The sequence below is a fragment of the Pan paniscus genome, chromosome 13, assembly GCF_029289425.2.
Source record: "Pan paniscus chromosome 13, NHGRI_mPanPan1-v2.0_pri, whole genome shotgun sequence".
In the NCBI taxonomy this organism is placed as follows: Eukaryota; Metazoa; Chordata; class Mammalia; order Primates; family Hominidae; genus Pan; species Pan paniscus.
The window spans coordinates 47,991,260-48,012,843 of record NC_073262.2 but is presented as its reverse complement, the minus strand read 5'-3'; the positions used below and the strand labels follow the sequence as shown (position 1 = coordinate 48,012,843).

At 61.5% G+C, this 21,584-nt stretch overlaps 3 protein-coding genes and 1 long non-coding RNA gene across 16 annotated transcripts in view; 2 read left to right on the top strand and 2 right to left on the bottom strand.

The window, feature by feature from the left end:
- MYO7B (myosin VIIB) overlaps nt 1–6,885 on the top strand; it is a 105,329-nt gene extending 98,444 nt beyond the window's left edge. For both annotated transcript variants that reach the window (XM_055108564.2, XM_008953605.4), the window contains 11 exons: nt 195–348; nt 841–996; nt 1,853–1,958; nt 2,771–2,884; nt 3,191–3,278; nt 3,715–3,821; nt 4,317–4,502; nt 4,802–4,918; nt 5,139–5,222; nt 5,388–5,507; nt 5,911–6,885. In XM_055108564.2, the coding sequence (XP_054964539.1) occupies nt 195–348; nt 841–996; nt 1,853–1,958; nt 2,771–2,884; nt 3,191–3,278; nt 3,715–3,821; nt 4,317–4,502; nt 4,802–4,918; nt 5,139–5,222; nt 5,388–5,507; nt 5,911–6,012 (1,334 nt within the window). In that variant the 3' untranslated portion in view covers nt 6,013–6,885. The remainder of the gene's footprint in view (nt 1–194; nt 349–840; nt 997–1,852; nt 1,959–2,770; nt 2,885–3,190; nt 3,279–3,714; nt 3,822–4,316; nt 4,503–4,801; nt 4,919–5,138; nt 5,223–5,387; nt 5,508–5,910) is intronic.
- Nucleotides 299–5,582, bottom strand: LOC134728696 (uncharacterized). Its single transcript, XR_010109380.1, has 3 exons — nt 5,448–5,582; nt 4,332–5,326; nt 299–1,145 (listed from the first exon to the last, which is right to left on the bottom strand). It is a non-coding gene; the product is annotated as an uncharacterized LOC134728696 (long non-coding RNA).
- A 114-nt stretch (nt 6,886–6,999) lies between the features above and the next one.
- Nucleotides 7,000–21,584, bottom strand: part of LIMS2 (LIM zinc finger domain containing 2) — a 43,392-nt gene continuing 28,807 nt past the window's right edge. For 8 of the 10 annotated variants that reach the window (XM_034954226.4, XM_034954220.4, XM_063595192.1 and 5 more), the window contains 6 exons: nt 11,490–11,639; nt 10,616–10,766; nt 9,460–9,552; nt 8,834–8,882; nt 8,634–8,709; nt 7,000–8,001 (listed from right to left, as the gene is read on the bottom strand). In XM_034954226.4, the coding sequence (XP_034810117.1) occupies nt 7,854–8,001; nt 8,634–8,709; nt 8,834–8,882; nt 9,460–9,552; nt 10,616–10,766; nt 11,490–11,639 (667 nt within the window). In that variant the 3' untranslated portion in view covers nt 7,000–7,853. Of the gene's footprint in view, nt 8,002–8,633; nt 8,710–8,833; nt 8,883–9,459; nt 9,553–10,615; nt 10,767–11,489; nt 11,640–16,212; nt 16,586–19,071; nt 19,308–21,584 lie in introns of those variants that run through there. The other 2 variants (XM_055108567.3, XM_057301411.2) reach the window with 2 other exon arrangements.
- GPR17 (G protein-coupled receptor 17) lies at nt 13,788–21,279 on the top strand. 3 transcript variants are annotated; one of them, XM_034954227.4, is made up of 3 exons: nt 14,547–14,810; nt 16,622–16,850; nt 19,365–21,279. In XM_034954227.4, the coding sequence occupies exon 3, from the start codon at nt 19,385–19,387 to the stop codon at nt 20,402–20,404; it is 1,020 nt and encodes a 339-aa protein (XP_034810118.1). In that variant the 5' UTR covers nt 14,547–14,810; nt 16,622–16,850; nt 19,365–19,384; the 3' UTR covers nt 20,405–21,279. The 3 variants fall into 3 exon arrangements, with proteins under 3 accessions (XP_003828302.1, XP_034810118.1, XP_063451263.1); XM_003828254.7 differs by lacking the exon at nt 16,622–16,850 and having other exon boundaries at nt 13,788–14,810; XM_063595193.1 differs by lacking the exons at nt 14,547–14,810; nt 16,622–16,850 and adding an exon at nt 16,908–18,638 and having other exon boundaries at nt 19,365–20,618.

Sequence of the window (21,584 nt, the reverse complement as noted above, 5' to 3'; positions counted from 1 at the left end):
GGCAGAGGCACCCAGCACATCCTGGCCCTACAGCTGTGCTCTAGGGCAGGAGAGCCCAGGAGATCTGAGAAACCTGGAGTGGCGGGACAGAGCCCACACATGGCTCACCGCAGGGCCGGGGTCGGGGTCAGCGTCTATCCCCAGTCTGTGTCAGCGTGGGGCTGCCCCAGCACCGTGCTCCTTGACAGCCACACCCATCCTCCGGTACATGGGCGACTACCCTTCTCGGCAGGCCTGGCCCACCCTGGAGCTCACCGACCAGATCTTCACACTGGCCCTGCAGCACCCGGCCCTGCAGGACGAGGTCTACTGCCAGATCCTGAAGCAGCTGACGCACAACTCCAACAGGTCTGCTGGGGCGGCGGCCAGCCCACGCGGGCACCCTCAGTCCTCATCCCAGCCCCTGAGGCCAGACCGAGGCTCAGAGAGGACACCGCAGCTCGTGGCGGCAGAACCCCTGCCTGGGCTCCTGCCTCAGCAGTGGGAAGGGTTGGGCCCTTGGTCTGCTCTGCTGATGTCCTAGGGGTGGTCAGAGCAGGAGAGGATGGCCCTGCCCACTCCCACCCTCTGTGTGTGACCTGGCAGGCCATGGCCTCTCTGAGCTTCAGTGTCGTCTTCCACAAAATGGGTGCAATGCCCACCCACCCCCATCTTGAGGGTGTGAAAGCCCGTGGCATCGGGCAGCCTGGCACAGCTGGCATGGTGCAGCCTGGGAGGTGCCCTCCCCCTCGGGCCCTCTAGACCCCAGGCAGCTCTCACATCCGTCCCTGCTCCCCAAGGTGCCTGCCTGGCCAGGGCCCCCTGAGGGGCCTTTCCCGGCTGACAAGTGCTACCCTTCAGGCACAGCGAAGAGCGGGGCTGGCAGCTGCTGTGGCTGTGCACAGGCCTCTTCCCGCCCAGCAAGGGGCTGCTGCCCCATGCCCAGAAGTTTATAGACACTCGGAGGGGGAAGCTGCTGGCCCCCGACTGCAGCCGCCGAATCCAGAAGGTCCTGAGGTGAGCCCAGTGCCTCCAGCCCCCAGCATTGGCCCTGGGCCCGCAGACCTGGGATGCTGTGGGGCCTGGCCAGCCTTCCAGGAGCTCATGGTCCCAGGAGGACTCTCCAGAAGCCAGTGTCAGCTTGGGAGGCAGGATTGGGCCCCGAGCTGCCAGAGAAGAGGGTGGAGGGTGAGGCCCAGGAGGGTCAAGAGAAGGCTCAGTCATAGCCACCAGCTCCCCTGCCCCACCACTGCCCAGCAGTGGCACAGAGGCACTGCCTGAGGGATAGAGAGAAACCTGGATGCCCCAGCCCAGGCCCTCAAGGCTGAGGTCAGAGGCCCATCCTTCCAAGTCCATGCGGCCTCCCTCATCCGCCCACAGCCGTGAAGCTCTTCCTTGGCCGTCTTTGCTCTCCCCCACCCCTCCTGCCTCCTCTGGCTTGGCCTCCTGTGGCTGTGAGGAGAGCAGGTTGACTGTAGGAGTGGCCATAATTTCAGTGGCAGCCATGGTCACAGAGAGAGGTGGGCGCCCCATAGAGGCCCTGCCAGAGTCCCTGGCCCCTGCCCAATGCCCCTGTTGTGCGAGAATAAGAATACTGCCAGCCTTGCCCGCCGGCGCCTTCCCGGGAGCCCCTGGCCTGGCCCTTCCCCGTGTGTGCCCCAGGCTTTCAGGCACAGCTGCACCATCACTACCTCTGAGGCTGCGTGGAGCCAGGGGCAGCCCCCAGGACGTGCGAGGGGCTGGAACCACCCCAGTGATGGTCACTGGGGTTTTCTTTTGTTTCTGGCACATGGTTTAGGGCCCACATCGGGGCTGGGGCATGGGTGAGGATGAGGGTGGGGGTGGCACCTGCAGCACGCGCTGTCCCCCTCAGGACAGGGCCCCGGAAGCAGCCCCCGCACCAGGTGGAGGTGGAGGCCGCGGAGCAGAACGTCTCCCGCATCTGTCACAAGATCTACTTCCCCAATGACACCAGCGAGGTGAGGCCCTGCTCTGGTCTGCACGGCAAGTCTCAGGCCTCCAGAGGCCATGGGGCACCCTCCCTCCTGGCCCAGCCTGCTCCTTGGTAACCCCAGAGAGCCTTTTCTAGGGCTGTCCCATCCTAACCAGTCTCCCGCCCTCTCCCCATGGGATGCAGGCCCCACCTGCCCTTGGGTGCTTTGGAAGTCAGGCCAGTCCCAAGGTATGAGTTGGGGGATCCAGGCCCAGGACACAGGAGAGGACAGAGGGGTGGGCAGCAAGGGTGAGTCCCAGGACTTGGGGGCCCCTAGGGGCTTCTGACCATCTGGGGTGCAGGAGAGCAGGTATTCCCACTGTGTGTGCCTTGTGCACAGAGCCTGCCATGGCCGCTGGGGGAACAAAGGGGCCAGGGGGCAGGTAGGAGACCACCAGGACCCCGCCGTGACACAGAAGCCTTGATCAGGGGCAGCAAAGATAAGCGGGCTGAGAGGCCGAAGTGGGCAGTGTCGCCTCGCGCCCTCTCCAACAGCACAATGGTCTTTTTGGCCTTGATATTCGGGTCCCAGTAACAGGAAGTTCCCACAGTCTGGCTGCTGGGCTCTCAAGGCGAGTCAAAAGGCCAGGCCTGCAGGGCCCCAGGACAGCGAATGCTGGGACTAAACAACATGAACCTCTGGCCAGGGTTCTGGAAGGGAGGCTTGCCCTGCTCAGGGCAGACCACATCCAACCCAAGTTTCATGAAGGAGCAAAAGTGCCAGGCTAGGAAGGCTCATCCTGGGCTGTACTGGCCCCTAGCCAGGCCCCAGGCCTCACCAGCTGCCTCTCTGTCCAGATGCTGGAGGTGGTTGCCAACACACGGGTGCAGGATGTGTGTGACAGCATTGCCACCAGGCTGCAGCTGGCCTCCTGGGAGGGCTGCAGCCTCTTCATCAAGATTTCAGACAAGGTGGGCTGGGCTGGGGCTGGGCAGACGGTGGGCGGACGGGCAGTGAGCGAGGCCCTAGGTGCTGCCTGTGGGGGCCTCAGCCTACCAGGGGCACCCATGCTGGACCAGGCTGCACGGCCAGGGCTGCTGGGACAGAGGTAGGTGGGGTCCTGGAGCAGAGCCAGCTCCACACGCCAACAGCCCACGCACAGCCGACTCCAGTGCAGCACCCAGGCCGTAGGCGGCCACTGGACCAGAACCCAGCAGGTTCTCAGGAGGACAGTCCCCGGAAGCCACCCAACTTCCCTGTACCTTCCCCTTCCCCAGGTCATCAGCCAGAAGGAGGGAGACTTCTTCTTTGATTCCTTGAGGGAGGTGTCTGACTGGGTGAAGAAGAACAAGCCCCAGAAAGAAGGTGAGGAGGCCTCTGTGGAGCTGGGGGAGGGCGTGGCTGGGTGGGTCGAGGGGGCACTGTCGGCCTCTGTGCGGCCCATGCCCATTCATCCATCCATTCGTTCCCGTGTGTCCCTGGGTTGTGGGAACAACCAGGCCCTGGGGCCCGGCGGTGAGGGCCAGCTCAGGCAGAAACAGGTGGCTGCATCTTGGAGTGATGAAGGATGCCCCGGGGCTGAGGGGCATGACCCTCATGGGCTGGGAGTGCGAGTCCAGGAATGTTCCTGGAGAAGGCAGCCTCTACACTAATCTTGAAGGAAAATGTGGGGACTGGGGAGGAAGAAGGGTGGAGGCTTTCGAGGCAGGGAGGTGGCAGGCGCAGGGTGGGGGGTGGCAGGGGATCAGGGCTGGTGTACCTGCTGGGACAGGCTTGGTGCCCACTGCTGGCCCTCGCCCAGGGGCCCCCGTGACGCTCCCCTACCAGGTGTACTTCATGCGGAAATTGTGGCTCAACATATCCCCAGGGAAGGATGTGAACGCAGACACCATACTCCATTACCATCAGGTACCGGGCAGGCTGCCCTGGTGGGCACTGGGGCCACCCCCATCTTCCCACACCTGTTCTGAGGCTGTAGAAGCCAGCAGGCCAGGGCAGGGCCAGCCTCAGCCCTGGGTACCAGCCCATGTGGTAGGCAGACCAAGCCCCTGAGGGCTCTGGAACCAGGAGCAGAGGGCAGCAATGTTTGGGGACAGTGACTGCACTGGCACCTGCAGCATGACTTGGAGAGGGTGGGACAGAGGGTCCTGTGACCCATGGAGCAGTGGCCGTGGCCTGCAAGGCCAACCACATGGGTGGAGCAGGCCATCACCTCCACGCAGATGTCAGGGGGCCCTGCCCTGACTCAGGGTCATTCCCCTGGCCTGAAACTCTCTACCCTGCTCAGTCCGTCCTGGATGGAGTGGGCTAAGCCCCAGTTCCCCACCATCTGAGCGGGAAAGAGGTTGGGGGCGGGTGGGCCGCAGCCGGAGACCCAGCAGGCCCAGTGTGTCCACCACCCAGGAGCTGCCCAAGTACCTGCGCGGATTCCACAAGTGTTCGCGGGAGGATGCCATCCACCTGGCGGGCCTCATCTACAAGGCCCAGTTCAACAACGACCGGTCCCAGCTGGCTAGTGTCCCCAAGATCCTGAGGGAACTGGTGCCTGAGAACCTCACACGCCTGATGTCCTCGGAGGAGTGGAAAAAGGTCCCTGGTCGGGCTGGGGAAGGGTTCTTGTGCTGCTGCTCCTCCCTGGGCCCCTGCACCAGTGCCATGCCCTGCCTGGGCTCCAAGATCACATGGGTGCACATGGGTGGTGTGGAGGGTGGGCTGGCTCTGCACACACCACGCCTTCCTACGCCATCCACAGCACCGAGACTGTCCCATGCTGCATTCCTCCCCTCCCCTCCCCACCGTACTAGCCCTGGGGTAGGCAGGTGCTGCCCCCACCAGGGCTTTGGAGGGCCTCTGGGCACCCAAGTCTTACTGGCCCTCCTGTCCCCCAGAGCATCCTTCTAGCCTATGACAAGCACAAGGACAAGACAGTGGAGGAGGCCAAGGTGGCCTTCCTGAAGTGGATCTGCCGGTGGCCCACCTTCGGATCCGCCTTCTTCGAGGTGAAGGTAAACCTTGCCCCACGCCCGGGCCTCCTACCCAAGCAGGCTCCGCTCAGCTCTGCCCCAGCAGGCCCAGCGTCAACCAGCACACATCTTGGGTGGGGCTGGCCGTGAGGCTGGAGGGCGTGGGTGTGTGTGTGTATGTGCGTGTGGCCTAGATGAGCTCCTGGGAGGTGCAGCCTGGCCTCCCGGGCTGGACTATGACCGCCGTGTCCCTCCCTCCCAGCAAACCTCGGAGCCTTCCTACCCGGACGTCATCCTCATCGCCATCAACCGACATGGGGTTCTGCTCATCCACCCCAAGACCAAGGTAGCTGCTGGGCCTCCGGAGGGGCTGGGGGCCACCAGGTCCAGGGACCCGTGCAGGTGGGGCTGCAGTCATCTCTGCGGTGTGTCCTGCCTCTCTCCTGTCCCCTAACACACACAGAGCCCGTGCTCTGGAGGCGTCCGGCCCACCCACCCTCTCTGCCCCCAGGACCTGCTCACCACCTATCCCTTCACCAAGATCTCCAGCTGGAGCAGCGGCAGCACCTACTTCCACATGGCGCTGGGGAGCCTGGGCCGTGGCAGCCGCCTGCTGTGCGAGACCTCCCTGGTGAGCTCAGGTTCTTTCTCCCAGCCAAGATGCATAGGACAGAGCTGCTGGAGACTGGGTTCCCCACCCTCACCCCTTTCAAGTGGCTCACTAAGAGGGCTCAGTCACAGGGCCCAGGCGGGGCCAGCAGATCTGGAGAGGGCCTGGGTGCATCCCCAGGACCAGCAGCCAAGGTGGCAAGGCCAGGCGGGACCCCCTGCACCCTTGGCCCATTCCGAGGAGGGAGGGAGACCCAGCTCCAGCAGGGCAAGCAGAAATGATGGCCCCAACGGCAGGAGCCCGCCTTCCCTTTCTCCATGCCCTGCACTGCTGGTTGCTGAGGAAGAGAAGGTGGTCCCTGAGTCCAGGACCCCCACCTGCCCTCTGCACCCACAGCCTCTGACCCACCCTGTCCCCTGTCCAGGGCTATAAGATGGACGACCTGCTGACCTCATATGTGCAGCAGCTCCTGAGTGCCATGAACAAGCAGCGGGGCTCCAAGGCCCCAGCCCTGGCCAGCACCTAGCAGCGGAAGCTGGCGTGTCTGCTCAGGTGCCCTTCCCGACCTCTAGCCTGGCGGCACCTTCCCAGGCCCTCTCAACCCAGGGCCTGTCCTCGGCGGGCAGCCTTCCATGCTGCCCCCCATACAAAGCCCACTCAGCCCCGCAGGCGGCCCCCTCTGTCCTGGGCGCTGCCCAGGGAGGCCAAAAGACGGGCCCAGAATGGGGTCGGGAGTCTCGGACCCCCAGGCTATTGGTGGATGACTGAGAGGACACCTCCCAACCCCACCCCACCAGAATGTTCAATAAAAACTCCTGGAGCAGGAGAAGTTGTCTGTCTGAGGGAGCAGGGTGTGGCACAAGGTGGACAGGGGGCCTGGGAGGCTCTGGCCCGCAGAGAGCTGCAGAAAAACCAAAATGCCGTGTGACTTCCCCCAGGGAACCCGGAGGGCAGCTGCATTCTCCAGAAATGACTTCATCCCTCCCTTTCTGCTTCCTTCCTCCCCCTCCCTTCCTTCCTGTTTCTCAGACTGGGGAGGGACACTCATGGGAGAGTTCTCCTCCCAGGCCCCTCCTCACACCTTCTGTCCTTCTCCCCACCCAGGGCATTGATACGCCTGCACTACCCCCAGGAGGCCAGGGTGGAGGTGCGGCTCTCTGGCTGCTGGCTTCATGCTATGGCCAGCTTATGCCCAGACAGTGGGCAGAGCTGGACATAGCACCTTGGAGGCCTGGATTCCCCCACCTCGCTGGCATGCCCTGTCCCCGCCCACCTCCTCCTCTGCCCACTGGGCCAGCTTATGTGGACCTGGCCACCCAGGCTTGTGAGGACCTGGCAGGGCTAGTCTTCAACTGCTTATGGCAGCCTGGCCTGGGATAGAGACTAGGGCCCCCTGAACTCGTGCCTGTCTATGTCTGTCCCTCTGTTCAACTGCCCCAGCAGCAGTGTGTCCAGAGCTGCTGCCATCCCCTCCACCCCCGACCCCCGCCACAAACCACGCAGGCTGCTGTGGTTGTGTGAACAAGCCTTCATTGTGCAAGCGTGAGCCCAACAAACAAACAACGGGTCTGCGCTGGCCGAAGACAAAGCGTCCTCCCTGGAGGTGGGAACAAGCCACCTCTGACCACACCTCCTCTGACGCCATCACCTCCTGGCCCCACCCAAGGGCTCAACACAAGCCCCAAGGTCAGGGGGAGGGGGGCGGGGCGGAACCGAGGTGGGAGGCCAAGGTGGGATTCCAGGAAGGCCTTCCGAAGGATGGAGGTGGGTCCTGTCCCTCCAGGTAGCTTGTGGGTGTGGACAGCAGGACTTGCTGGCTCAGTGTGGGCACAAGGACACTGTGCCACTGGTTGAGTGAGTGGTGAGGGATTGGAGGTGGCTCCCAGAGGCCTCCATCTGCATGGCCCTGGCCCTGTGTGGCTCCAGCAGGCTGCCCTGGCTGTGGGTAGCCCAGGAGCCACATGCGCTTAGTGGGGCCGCTCTGGGGCAGGGGCTCTCACAGGACAGCAAGAGCCACTGAGCCGCCTGGGGAGGGCCAGGCCAGGCGGGGAGCTGTGGTGCAATTTGCTCCTGTCCCTGGAGGTCTGTGGGCGGAAGCTGTGGGCACAGGTGGACATGGCTGTCAGACATGGGGTCATAGGCTCCCACTCCCCAGCTCCTACCTCCTCACAGACAGAAGCCACGGCCAAGGAGAGGAGAGACATGGGGAAGGCAGAGATGAGGGAACAGGAAGGGAGAAGGCAATGAGGAAAGAGAAAGGGAGGGTAAGATGCGGAGGGCACAGGTGGATGGGGACGAGGGGGCCGAGCATGGACAGCGGGAGGGGAGAAGGCGGAGGGGCCGAGAGGCGGCTGCGCAAGAGGGCCTTCAGGCAGAGTTGAGGTCTGCGGCCTTGGGCTGGGCCTTGCGGGAGGTCAGCTCCGACAGCTTCTTCAGCCGCTTCTTCAGCTCCAGCGGGAACTTCTCGTAGCACCTCTTACACACGGGCTTCATGTCGAACTCCACAAACTTGTTCCTGAGGAGGAAGCTGAGCTGTCAGCAGAGCCCCACGCCCACCCCTTTAACCCCAGACAGGTGACTGTGGAGTGGGCTTCCCTCAGCCCCCAGCCTCCCCACACCAGCCTCTCCTAGCCAGCAGGCCAGGCCCTAGGGTGAGATGGCCAGAGAGCATAGGGATGAGAAGGGCCTTGAGACTTCCCTTCCCTCCCAGAGGCTTCTCTCAGGTTCTGAAACCCCAGAACCCTCTATGCCTCCCCACAGCCCTTGGAAACCTGGATGCCATCTCTCCTCTCCCAGCTCCAGCCATCCCACGCCCCTCGAGGCTTCCTGGATGAGCAGCTGACACTGCTGCTTTTGCATATGCTGTTCCCTGAGCTGGAATGCCCTTCCCTCCCCAGAGCCCAGGGTTCTGGCAGGTGTGTTGGAGGCACGAGTGTTCCTCCTCCTCTCACTGTGCCTGGGGTCCCTGGATCCCCTAGACCCCCTGAACCTGCCCCCATCTCCCTGGGTGGTATAAGGCCGGGCTGCCCCTTGTCCCCACCATATCCCCAGGCCAGACTCAGCTGGTGTGCAGGAGGGCTGCTGAGAGGAAGGACCTGCAGGAGCCCCCTCCACCCTGAGCCCCATCCCACGATCACAGGGACTCACTTCAGGGTGAGCTTGCTGTTGCAGGTGGAGCAGGAGAAGCAGCTCACACACCAGGCCTTGTTGAGGGCCGACACCACTGTGAGGGAAGCGTGGGACTCAGCAGGCCTGGCTAGGCTGCCGCAGGCCCGGCTGGGCTCACAGCTGCAGCACCCAGGCCCCAGGAGAGCAGGTGGGGTGGGGGAGGGAACACAGGGCCTCACCATCGCCTTCAATCACATGGCTGCAGTTGTAGCAGACGTCCCCGAAGAGCTGTGGGCCGAGCAGGCTGTCAGAGCGGCTGCAGGCAGTCACACCCCAGCCCAGGGCCATCATGCAGCCAGCCTGGCCCTCCAACACGGCCCCTCTCAGGCATCCCCCAGGCCCTGCCTCCCAGGGCCCAGCTGCAAGGCTGGGCTGAGGGCACGGCAACCCATGAGAACCACCCTTCCGGGAAGGACAACAGGCTGGGCCGTTGCTCCCCAGAAGGCCCCTCTGCTCTGGCCACTGCTGTCCTGCAAGGAGGTGGGCCCAGGTGGTGACTGCATCCCACCAGCGCCCCCTGCCTTCTGTACCAGAGCAAGGGAGGGAGGGGGTTGCTGGCACTGTCAGCCCCATGTGCCCGGGACCTCACACCAGCCCCAGAACATTCTTCAAAGGAAGACACTGAGCCTGAAGAGAGCTGTCCAGGTCTCGAGACCCCAGGCCAGGAGCCAGGGCTGAGGGTGCAGGCCTGGGCTCAGCACCTGGCAGAGCTCCTGAGGGGGTGCCCACAGCCTCCCTTGCTCACGGCAGCTCTCCTGGCCACCCCTCCAGACCCGCATCCCTGAAGGTTCTGCACCGGGCTCACCTGGTTGTAGTGAGTCTCGCAGTAGGCCAGGCCCTTCTTCTCATAGTGCCGGTGCCCCAGGAATGGCTTCTCACACTTGGCACAGACAAAGTGCTGCAAGGACAGAGGGCGGGCCGGATGGCATCAGGGCTAGAGTTGTGACCCCGAGGGACAGTGGTGACCCGGGGACAACAGTGACCCCAGGAGCCAGTGGTGACTCCAGGGGACCACACTGGCCCCAGGAGGCAGCAGTGACAGAAGGGGACAGGAAGCAGAGTCTGGGCAGGTGCAGGCCTTTCAGGATTCACACTAGGCAGAGGGAACTGACACCTCTGTGAATGCCCTGGGGTCAGCAGACCCTACCCCTCCTCTAAGGCACTGATGGTAACCTTGCGAGTCACCATCCCCTCCCAGTCTGGCCTCCCCCTCGGCAGCCTCAGCCCCAGGAGTCAGGTGCCAGCGTGGTGCTGCGGCATGGTGGGCCCTCATAGGCAGAGGCGGCCCTGCCTGTCCACGTGGGGCCTCCTGCAGGCACCCCCTGCAAGCCTGGGATCACTGAGCAGCACCTTGCATTCCCCCAGGGATCTGCATGTGAGGATGAGGGCTGGGGGCTGGGGCCTGCATCAGGGCAGGACCGCATGGCCTCCCACCCAAGCCGCCACCCAAGGCACAGCTTCTGGACACAGCGCTGGCCAGGTCATCAGGGAAGGTGGTGGGCTCACTGTTCCCAGTGTACCCATGAGAACATGAGAGCCCACCACCCGGCGGGGGCACTCCAGGTGACCCAGTGCTCACACCTGAGGAACTCTTCAGCTCCGTGTCTGCACAGGGCTGTCCATGCAGTGGGTTCTGTCCACCACAACCCCCAGGCACTCTGGGCAGACTGCCCCCAAGGTTTTCTCCTGACCTTGGAGTCTCTTAGAATGCCAGCAGGGGGAAGAGGAGAGGTGGGCACAGCTACCCAACCATGTGTGTGCACTCGGGTCTCCTGGCTCCCGTGGGCAGGCTGGGGTCCCTGGCTGAGCACAGGGAGGGGCAGTACCCCTGAGGAAGGGCCTCGTTGGGAGCCAGCCACCCACCCTGGGCTGGGAGTGTGGAGGAGCTTTAGGGCTCTGACCGTGACCCTGAGCTGGGGCACCCCCCAACCTGAGGCCACGTGTCCACCAGCCTGGCTCACCTCCACGTGCCACTGCTTGCCCAGCGCGTTGACCACTCGGCCCTCGATGGGCCGGCGGCAGGCCCCACAGATGGGGACGCCCATCTTGTCATGGCAGGGCAGGCAGTAGAGCTCACCCTTCAGCTCGCGGGCCTCGGCCGTCAGCTCCTTCCTGGAAGACAGCGTGCAGCCCCCAGGTGCCACCCCTGCCCTTCTGCAGGGTCATGCCAGCAGCGCCTCCACCCCAGGGCACGGCTCCCTGAGGGGCCCATTCTGTCCCGGCAGAGCCGAGGCGGCAGCGCCTTCTGATCTCTGGGCCCTTTGAAGACTTCCTGTGCCCCAGACAGGCCCTGGAGCACAGACTTCCTGCACAGCCCAGAAGAGTGGCCTGTGTTCTGCACCCAGGCCTCTGAGAAGCAGGTCTGTTCTCGGGCCCCCCTCCTCCTCCAAACCAGAGGGGGTGTCTGGATAGGCACGGAGAGGACTGGAGGGGACGGTGGGGGTGGGCGAGGACGGGGGCTGAGGGGCTGCCTATGCAACTCCTCTCTCCAACACCAGCACCAAGCCCACTCCCGGTCTCTTGCCCTGCCCCCTCAGGTCCCTTCCGCTGCTCCATCTCAACCCTCGTCTGCAGTCTAGGGGTCCAGCCCACCCGCCTCCTGAGTCTCAAGTGCCCCCCAAACAGAGCCCTGGAGAGAGAAGCTTCCTGCCATGGCTGCTTCCCAGCCCCCAGCCCACCTCTGCCCTGCAGCCTTGCTCTCGGGACCCCTCTGTCTGCCCACCCTGCTCCCCTCTCCCTCCTCAACACTTCCCCAGGTGGAGGCCCCACCGCCCTTACCCTGGGCCAGCCCTGGCTCCCCGCCCCTACAACTGCAGGTCCGGGCTGCGCACCTACCCACAGTGGGTGCAGTTGAAGTGGTCAGGGTGGTAGGCGTCGCTCCTGAACATGAGGGGCTGCTCGTCGATGACCAGGTGGCACCGCTGGCAGATGTACTTGCCCAGGCCCTTGGCCTTCTCACGGTTGTGGCAAGGCCGGCAGAGATGCCTGCGGGAGGCGGGGGCATTAGGGGCAGACCCCCCACTCACACACAGCCTGGCCACCTCCAGGAGAAGAGAGCCCAGACCCCTGCAACTTCACTGAGCAGCTGGGGGCTTCAAAGGGGCTCAGCCCAGGGTATGGAAAAGCAGACTGCCCTGTCACAAGGCCCAGAAGGTCACAAGTGTGTCCTGGGAATGGGACGCATGCTCAGCAGGAAAGACGCCAGAATGCTCGAGGTTACTGTCTCTGGATGGTATTTTCCTCTTTCTACTTTCTCTAAGCCTGGGGCATGCTGCAGAATACAGTAGACATTTAATTGATATCTGCTGAAAGCATTATTTTCCCAATGTATTTAACACACACGAGTTATAATGAGTGTCACTGTGCCCAGCAGAGTGGCCAGTGAGTGTCCCGGGAGGCCCACTTACCCCCTTCCTTCGGGGTTTGCCAGATGAAGAAGGGCCCAAACACGTACAGGCGATTTCTGTCTCCAAAGACAAGCACTGCTATGTCAGATGGAGGCCCCCAAACCCAGGAACTGTCACTACAGAGTCTTTTTGTGAAGACCTCAGAATAATTTCTGATGCTACTCGCTGTGTTGGACGACAGCTGTGTTCTCAACGGAGAGACAAATCAACATGGTTTCTGTTTCCTTGGACCTCAAAGGTGGCAGGAATGTAGATTCAGAGTCCCCAGGCAAAGATACACAAAGGCCCCAATCCAACACCCCTGGCCCCCGTCTCCACCTGCCACCCGAATCTCTCTCTGGTGCTCCTGCTGCATCCAGGCCTCCCTTCCCCCAGGCCGCCCAGCCCCAGGGGCCCTCTCCACCCCTCACCAGCCTCCACGGCTGCCCGACGCCCAGTGTTGGCCCCTCTGACAGGCTGGTCAGGGAGGATACGGAAGAGATCCAATCACAGACCCAAGATCCCCACCCAGGTTATGGTGGGCAGACCCCAGATGCCAGGGCCACCCATTCAGCATCCCTCCCTGGACCCCGGGACCTGCTACTGCTGGGTCTGGACTCCATCCTGCACAGCACTGTGCTCCATCTGCCCTGGGGTGTCTCATCGTCAGCTGTGTGCAGGGCAAGGGGCCCAAACAAAGGCCCAGCAGCCACTTGCTAAGCTGCCGACTGGCTCTCTGTGCCTCCCCAAGACCCTATGTGCCCAGCAGGGGGCAACAGCTCAGGGTCAGTTGACTGAATGCCTGGGTGAATGAATAACTGTACAAGAGAGGAAAGGAGCCTCAGTGGGCATCATCTCCCCTCGACTACTGGCCAGAGCCCTGGCTCTTACACCCCAGCGACGGGAAGCAGTTGTGGCCTGTGGCTTCAGTCTTCATCACCACAATCCCTGAAGCCCACCCTTGCCCAGACACCTGTGCCCCAGCCCCAACCCCAGGCCACCTCCTCAGCAGGTCTGGGGCTGAGCTGCCCCACCTGGTGCCTATGGCGGCCAGCCCATGCCCCCTGCGGTGCCTCTGTCCCAGACTCAGCATGTAGGCCCCGTGACCCCACTCCACATTCTGGTGACTCCTCCTGAGCGTCAGGACAACACTCAACCCACGAGGAATTACTTCTGTTTCAAAGATGCAGGAATCAGCTCAACGCCTCAAAACTCCATCACCACGGTCAATGCCCTTGAAGCCATCGACAGTGATCACCCCAATAACAGAAGGTCTGTGAGCCCAGAAATGCCCTGCTCAGGGTGGTTAGCTTCAAGCCACCACCTTTCCAACCAGCCTGGGCCAATTCTTCCAGACAGCCGCCTGCGGGCACAACAGGAAAGAGACCTGCGCCCCGGCTCAGACACCTCACACCCGGCTGGCTCTCAGGCCAGACAAACTGGGAAGCCCATCTCTCTTGAAGGAAGTCCAGATGGGAAACAGCTTCTCAACAGACCAGATCACAGCACCAGATCTAAAGGTGGCCTTCAGAATTCTTCTTCAGGTTGAATTAGGATCAAATCTAAGAATTCTAAATTCAAAATGCAGCAGAAAAACAAAACACACACACACACGGAGCCTAAGTTCTGGAGTAACACATGCTTGGGTTCAAATCCTGCCTCTGTTGCTTCCTACTGTTTGCTGATGGGTGAGTTTCTTCATTTGCCTGAGCCTCAGTTTCCTTGTCTGTAAAATGGGGCAATAATCCCAGCTGCACAGGGTGATGTGAAGAGACAAATTTAAGACACTGTCGCTTAAATGCTAGCCACATACATACAGTTTTCAATATTTAAACAACAAAACGTAAAGTCTTTTGAAACCAGAAGGGTGATTTGGTTTCCCATGTTGCTGGATGTATCATTTTTAGAAAGACAGAGAGAAATGAACTTTGTTCACTCAGTCTCAGAGGCGGCCGCCGGCAGCATTCAAAGGCACCCCAGCCCGGAGCCACCCCAGGGAAGAGCCCCAGGGCCAGCGGTCAGATTCATGGGCTCCCGTGCAGAAGGGGAGCTGCACCGGCGAGCACCCGGCCTCTGAGCTGAGCCGCATCCTCACGGACAGGACAGCGCCCCATTATGAGCCTCCTGCAGCTGTGCCTCGCTCCAGATAAAGGCCATGATTTATTCTGTGTGCCCAAATGGGGCCTCATTATACAGGGCAGGACACAAGGACCCTACACCAAGTGTCCTCAAAGAGTCGCCTCTCACTCGGTGAGCAAGACTCCTCGGCCTCCCACCCTCCGTTCACAGGCCCCCTCCGCCGTCTGCGGGCGCAGGCCTGGGAGCACCGCCTGTTGCCATGACAGCCGGCCCCTCCCTGCCCCCCATCAGTAGGAAATCATCCCCTTCTGAAACGTCCTGTTGTGTCCCTCAGCTCCAGCCCAAGCCCCCCACCCAGCCCCCGCCTGCTCTGAGTCTCTGAGACAGTCACACACTCAGACTCTGTGGCCAAGCTGGGGGCGGGGGGCATGGGCTAGGGACACACTAGAATATTCACGCTCCGGTGGCAGCAGCAGCAGCAGCCAGAGGAGCAGCCCGACACACAAGGGACCCCTCAGGAATGAAGCAGCCTTTCAGGGCCAGAGGGGCTGTGGTCTCCCTTCCTCTCCTTAAATAGCCAGCATTCCACCCACAGCGGCAAGGAGCCCCCTGCCACCACCGACACCCACGGGCGGAGATCACCTGCTGCCCCGCAGACCCCTGTCCCTTCCTCCTGGACCGGCAGCTAGAGGTAAGGGGCAGGCTGGGTGGGGCGGACTGGGAGCCCAGGGCTAAGCAGAGGAAACACTCAGCGGGGAGCCCTGCCCAGGGAGACAGGCAGCAGCCTGTCTCGTCCCATCTCTTTGGTGATGGTCTGACCTGTGCATCGAAGGCTGACCACAGTCTGAATTCACAGCAGCCCACAAAGCGGTGTTTTGTCCCTCTGATGGGGGCTTGCAGAGGGGAAGTGGCTTGCCGGCAGTCCAGGCTGCAATGACAGCACCGCTGCCCCTAACCATTAGGCAGCCTTGACCCATAGAGGAGCCAGATGCCTGGGAGAGGGCTCCGGCCAGGGATGGAGGGGCGCTAACGCAAAGGAAACTGCCACCACCTGGCCATGGCGCTGCCACCACAGGCCCTCCCCGAGGCCACACATGCCCACCTGCCACCTCCACAGAGGCCTAAGACCTGTCCTAGATGCTCGACTCACCCACAGCCACGGGACCCAACGCTGCCCAGGCCCCGGCCCATGCCACGCCCTTTCCTCTTAGGGACACCGGCTCGGTGGCCGTCTGACCAGTGAGTTGTGAGGAACCAGCGAGTCTAGACTGAAGTTTGTGTTTCTAAAGGGCAACAGAGAGTGAAGCGGGGCCCATCTCAGACCAAACTGCAACAATCAGTATCAGAACTCCTCAAACGGGGGACAGAAAGGGAGAAGAAACCTCAGCAAACCTGAAACAAACCAGAAAGCTGTTTAAAATGGAGTCTCAGTCCCAGAGACAGCGAGGGGCACGCCCTTCGGCCCGGGCAGGAAGTGGAGGGCAGTGCCCAGGCTGAGGCCCCCGGGCTGGAGGCAGGAAGCACCACGGGCCCACCTGGTGCCATGAGATACGCCACCCCTGCCGTCACTCAGGGCCCTGAGCCCAGTAACACTCTGCCGTCACTGTCCTGAAACTCTTCCTTTTTGAGCAAGGGGCTGCACATTCTCATTTCACACATGGGCCCCTAAAATGAGGGAGTGGCCCCAGGGCCAGGAGGGGGTGCTGAGCCTGGGAGACAACTCCACGGCAAGCTCTGAGACTGAGTCACACTCCCCACCCTGGCAGTCTTCCAGGGAGTAAGACCCTTTCCCCGGTCTCACTTCCAGCTCCAGGGCCAATGTCCCCTGGTCAAGTGACCTAAGACAAGTTAGCAGACACTCCGCCTTGATTCCCTAACCTGTAACATGGGGCTAAAACTGGTTTGAGCCAGCACAGGCAGGCCCCCACCATGCCAGGCAGAGTGGTCAGTCGTACCTATGAGCTGCTCTCTCGTGGGGCCAGGTGATGCCTGCACTGTGGGGCACAGCACAGGCCTGAGGGACAGCCTGGGGTGGAGGGCACCCACCTTGGCCCCTTCCCACCCCCAGGTTCTAACAAGGGCCCCTCACTCACTGGGCCCTGTCTCCTCTTCCAGTCTCCAGGGCCTCCCTGCACACACCTTCCTCCTCTCCTGCCAACCTGAAAACAGCACACCTGTGTGCCCCTCCCATCTACCATGGGCTGTCCTCTCTGCTTGCCCATGCGTCTGCCCTGGAGCCGTTCCTCCAGCCTCCGGGTCCTCACCCCCAGCACATGCAACACGACACCCTCAAAGTCACCGGCCCCCCTCCCCTGCCACCGTCCCACCGGTACCTGCTCCCTGTCGTCCCCTGCCTCACAGGCCCTGTCAAGGGCTGTGTTCCTCCCTCCTTTTACCTCTCCTCCACAGCCCCCTTCAGAGCCCTCAGCCCTTCCCCAGGGCTTCGGCCAAGCCTGTCTCCCTCTCCCAAGCATCACTCACCCCGCCTTCTTCGGCCCTCAGCTCTCCGCCCTCACCGTGGTTTTAGCAGTCCTAGGGAAAGTGCCAGCCGAGACCATCCAGACCAAGTCAGAGGACTGTGGAACCTGGATTCATGGGGAATGGGGTCCCCATGAGGAACTCCACATTGGACTAAGAACAGACCCTGTTCCTGGAAGCAGCAGGAAACCATCTCTGGTGTTAGAACTTCAGGCATCTTGAAACACTCTGAAGCCGGGGGCAATCTTTTCAGGTAGGGGAACCTGCCTAGAGAAATAGCTAAAAGGTAATATTATTAGGTAGTTGCCCTCCCCTTTGCTTGAGGACATTGATGGCCAGGTGCTCGGGCCAGCCCTCACCCTCCATGTGAGGGCCACAGCAGCTGGCCACTCGCTCTCCTGAAGGAAGGGTGCGGCCCACCCTTCCCTAGGGCTAGGGCCACCACCATGCCTGCTTCTCCTCCATGTGAGGATGGCTCCAGCCTCCTCCTCGAGGGGCTGCTGTGTCCATGAACAGTCACCATGCCCTCTCTGCCCCGTGCCACCAGCATCCTGAGACAGCCCTGTGGAGTCAGTAAGAGGAGAGGGGGCTGGGCGCAGTGACTCATGCCTGTAATCCCGGCACTTTGGGAGGCCAAGGAGCGCTTTGGGAGGCCAAGGAGAGAGGATCACTTGAGCCCAGGAGTTTGAGACCAGCCTGGGCAACATGGCAAAACCGTCTCTACCAAAAAATACAAAAATTAGCTGGGTGTGGTGGTGTGCGCCTGTAGTCCCAGCTACTCAGGAGGCTGAGGTGGGAGGATCACTTGAGCCCTGGAGGTTGAGGCTGCAGTGAGCTGATTGCACCACTGCACTCCAGCCTGGGTGACAGAGGGAGATCTTGAAAAAGAGAAAGAAAAAAAGAAAAAAGAGAGGGGGGAGGGGAGGGGAGGGGAGGGGAGGGAGGAAAGGAAGAAAGAAAGAAAAAGAAAGAAAGAGAAAAGAAAGGAAGGAAGTAAAAAGAAAAGAAAAAAGGAAAACAAAGAAAAGCAAGCAAGCAAAGCGAAGTGAGAGAGAGGAAGGTAGGAAGGAAGGAAGGACGGAAGGACGGAAGGAAAGGAAGGAAAGGAAGGAAAGGAAGGAAAGGAAGGAAGGAAGGAAGGAAGGAAGGAAGGAAGGAAGGAAGGAAGGAAGGAAGGGGCAGGGAGAAATGTGCAGAGTGAATTTGCTGCAGGCAGGACCCTGGCTGTTCGGTGCAGAGCCAGGCTCGCCCAGGATGAGGACCCTGCCAGGGCTGCGGCCCGTGCCTCCTCCCCTCCTGCTGCCACAATGGGCACAGGCAGGATGCCAGCTTCTCTTCTGCAAACCTCTCTCCAGCCTCTGCTTCAGCCTGGCTGTGCAGGGTGGGGATGGTGGATACTGGGAAGCCGGGTGCCCAGAGGAGCCCCAGAAGCTGTGCCATCATCAGCACCCACCTGGCCGAAGCCCGCTGGTGACCCCAATTCAAAGGCAGGCCAGGCGCACTGTCCTACCCTGGTTCCGGGCTGCGGGCTGCTCTGGCCCCACCGCCTGCCCACACTGCCACTCGCAGGCCTGGGTTGGGGAGGCAGAGTGTTTGGGACCCTCACTCTCCTTCTTCAATCTTCTGAGTTGACTAAAATCAAAACAAGAGTGGGTTTCTCTGCTGGGGGTGGGGAGCACCCTATCCAGACCCAGGGTCCACCAGATGGACATTACTTGTTACCCAGGACTGTCACAGGGCTCTGCACTTGGCCTTCAAACGTGGGCAAGCCACGGGGCCTCCAGGCCTCTCTGGGGCTGCAGATCAGTCCTCAACAGCGCTGGCCAGTGTCTCTGACGCTGGGTAAAATGGGTCTTCCCCTCCTGGAAGAGATGCTGCCCCCTGGTGGTGGATCTACTCTGGGAGAGAAAATACTCGCAGCTGGCCTGATACCCAGGCACAGGCTTCTCCCAAACACAGGTCTCCCCACCTGTCAGGATGTCCAAACGGAGTTGGTGGGCTGGGTCCAGAAAGCCCCCAAGAGAGACGCTGAAACTCTCAGGCGGGTAAAAACAGCAGACCTCTGACGTCCCAGGGCACAGCCCTTGGGACTGGTGCTGCCATCCTGGGGGCACCCTCCTAAGTGCCAGGGAAGCCATGGTCAGGGGAAGCAGAAAGTGGTGACACCCGTCCCAGGGTGCTGCCATCCTGGGGGCACCCTCCTAAGTGCCAGGGAAGCCATGGTCAGGGGAAGCAGAAAGTGGTGACACCCCGGCCACTGCACCTGTGGGCAGGTGGGTCAGGGAGGGTCCAGGCACTCAGGATGAGCAGAACTCACCTGCCAAGGCTTGGGCTGAGGAGGAGCTGGAATCCCGGAGACACACTGCCCCCGCCCCTCACCACCCCTGTCACTCAGCACACCTCAGAGGCAGAATAGAAAACCCAGAGCCTCACCCAGGCAAGGCTCACATCCCATTCCCCGCCATGGCACTGACCCGGTCCTCCCAGCTCTGAGGAGCCTCAGATCTCCCGGGTGGCAGGGGTGCAGCTGCATAGTGGCGAAATTCCAAGCCCCGGTTCTGCGTTTGCCTTGTGCTGAAGTTCAGAATGCCTCCGACGCTCACGCACACCAAATGGACAAGGAGGTCCCCTCAGCAGCCCCGTGGGCAGTGCTGAGCTTGAAAGTGGGAGGTTCTGAAGGCATCGGAGGCCTGACTTCTGGACTTCAGAGAGCGTGAAGCTGCCTAGATCGCAAGCTCATTGTGAACTGTTTGCTTGTTCCCTCCAGGCTCTGACTCCAGCCAAAGCATGAATGGCCTTGAAGTGGCTCCCCCAGGTCTGATCACCAACTTCTCCCTGGCCACGGCAGAGCAATGTGGCCAGGAGACGCCACTGGAGAACATGCTGTTCGCCTCCTTCTACCTTCTGGATTTTATCCTGGCTTTCGTTGGCAATACCCTGGCTCTGTGGCTTTTCATCCGAGATCACAAGTCCGGGACCCCGGCCAACGTGTTCCTGATGCATCTGGCCGTGGCCGACTTGTCGTGCGTGCTGGTCCTGCCCACCCGCCTGGTCTACCACTTCTCTGGGAACCACTGGCCATTTGGGGAAATCGCATGCCGTCTCACCGGCTTCCTCTTCTACCTCAACATGTACGCCAGCATCTACTTCCTCACCTGCATCAGCGCCGACCGCTTCCTGGCCATTGTGCACCCGGTCAAGTCCCTCAAGCTCCGCAGGCCCCTCTACGCACACCTGGCCTGTGCCTTCCTGTGGGTGGTGGTGGCTGTGGCCATGGCCCCGCTGCTGGTGAGCCCGCAGACCGTGCAGACCAACCACACGGTGGTCTGCCTGCAGCTGTACCGGGAGAAGGCCTCCCACCATGCCCTGGTGTCCCTGGCCGTGGCCTTCACCTTCCCGTTCATCACCACGGTCACCTGCTACCTGCTGATCATCCGCAGCCTGCGGCAGGGCCTGCGTGTGGAGAAGCGCCTCAAGACCAAGGCAGTGCGCATGATCGCCATAGTGCTGGCCATCTTCCTGGTCTGCTTCGTGCCCTACCACGTCAACCGCTCTGTCTATGTGCTGCACTACCGCAGCCGTGGGGCCTCCTGCGCCACCCAGCGCATCCTGGCCCTGGCAAACCGCATCACCTCCTGCCTCACCAGCCTCAACGGGGCACTCGACCCCATCATGTATTTCTTCGTGGCTGAGAAGTTCCGCCACGCCCTGTGCAACTTGCTCTGTGGCAAAAGGCTCAAGGGCCCGCCCCCCAGCTTCGAAGGGAAAACCAACGAGAGCTCGCTGAGTGCCAAGTCAGAGCTGTGAGCGGGGGGTGCCGTCCAGGCCGAGCACAGACTGTTTAGGACTCAGCAGACTCAGCAAGAGGCATCTGCCCTTTCCCCAGCCACCTCCCCAGCAAGCAACCTGAAATCTCAGCAGATGCCCACCATTTCTCTAGATCGCCTAGTCTCAACCCCTAAAAAGGGAGAACTGACAAAGGGGATCCATCGGCCACCCCTCTGCAGGGGCTTGTGATGGCTCCTAGACACTCAACGACTTCATCTGTGGCAGGGAGAGAGGAGGCCGGAAGAACAACCCCTGAACAATGGAGGCCTTTCTTTCCCGCTAGGCTCCCAGCCTCCTTCCCGCTACAGAATCGCTCAGCGGCGAGGTTCAGCAGAAAGACCCGGAAGGCAGGCTGCAAATGACCCAGAAGAGGGACCTGGGAGTCCTGGTGGGGGCGGGGAGGGAGTCTCAATATTCCTTTGCAGTGCAAGGTACTCTGAGTCCCCTCTGTAGTGCCTCTGCCAGACACACACTGCCTGAGTTGAAGAGACACAGGCCACACATTTCGGGCTGGCTGCCAGCGGACGTCAGCACTCACGGCCTGCAGGGACTCAGCACAGCTCTGGATTCTGGATCTCTCCTGCTGTAACCCCACGCACAAGCCTGCAACCCCCAGAGCTCTTTGACAGGCTCCCAGGCCTCCCAGTCCTGGACAAACATGTACAGTCACGGGAGCTCAGCTCAGGCCAGGGCTGGGCTGTGCACCTGCCTCCCACTGACCCAGACCCACTTCCTCCAGAGAGGCCTCTCTCTGCCTGAGCTATTTCCCTTGCTAGTGTGCAGATATTTCCCTAACATGTCCTTTTTTGTATTTGTTTGTACAGACCATAAATATAACTGTAGCTTTAAGACTACACAGGTTGTTGTGTTTGGTCAACATGAAGCGTTTCCCAGAACTTCTCTGACCCAAGAATGGTGAAGTGGTGGTACAGTGGCAGAGGCAGCCTCGTGGGCTCTCTTGCTGGGGCTCTGGCAGCTCACAGCACATCTGCCCAGATTCTGAGGTTCTGCACTGTGGAGCTGGGAGGGCCAAGTGGGGGCCCTCATTCCTCACTCTAGCTGCCACCCTGCACCGTCCTTACGGCAATACGCTTTTGTAGCATGTTTGACTTTCCAAAACGTTTCCAGCATCTTTCAGATTTCCCCCAACCAGCCCTTG

Excerpts from the sequence above, each read along its gene's own strand:
- GPR17 (XM_063595193.1), top strand. The coding sequence starts at position 18,575 with ATGTCCAAACGGAGTTGGTGGGCTGGGTCCAGAAAGCCCCCAAGAGAG. Across the intron at positions 18,639-19,364 it reads AGAGACGCTGAAACTCTCAG|GCTCTGACTCCAGCCAAAGC; the intron begins GCGGGTAAAAAC and ends TGTTCCCTCCAG.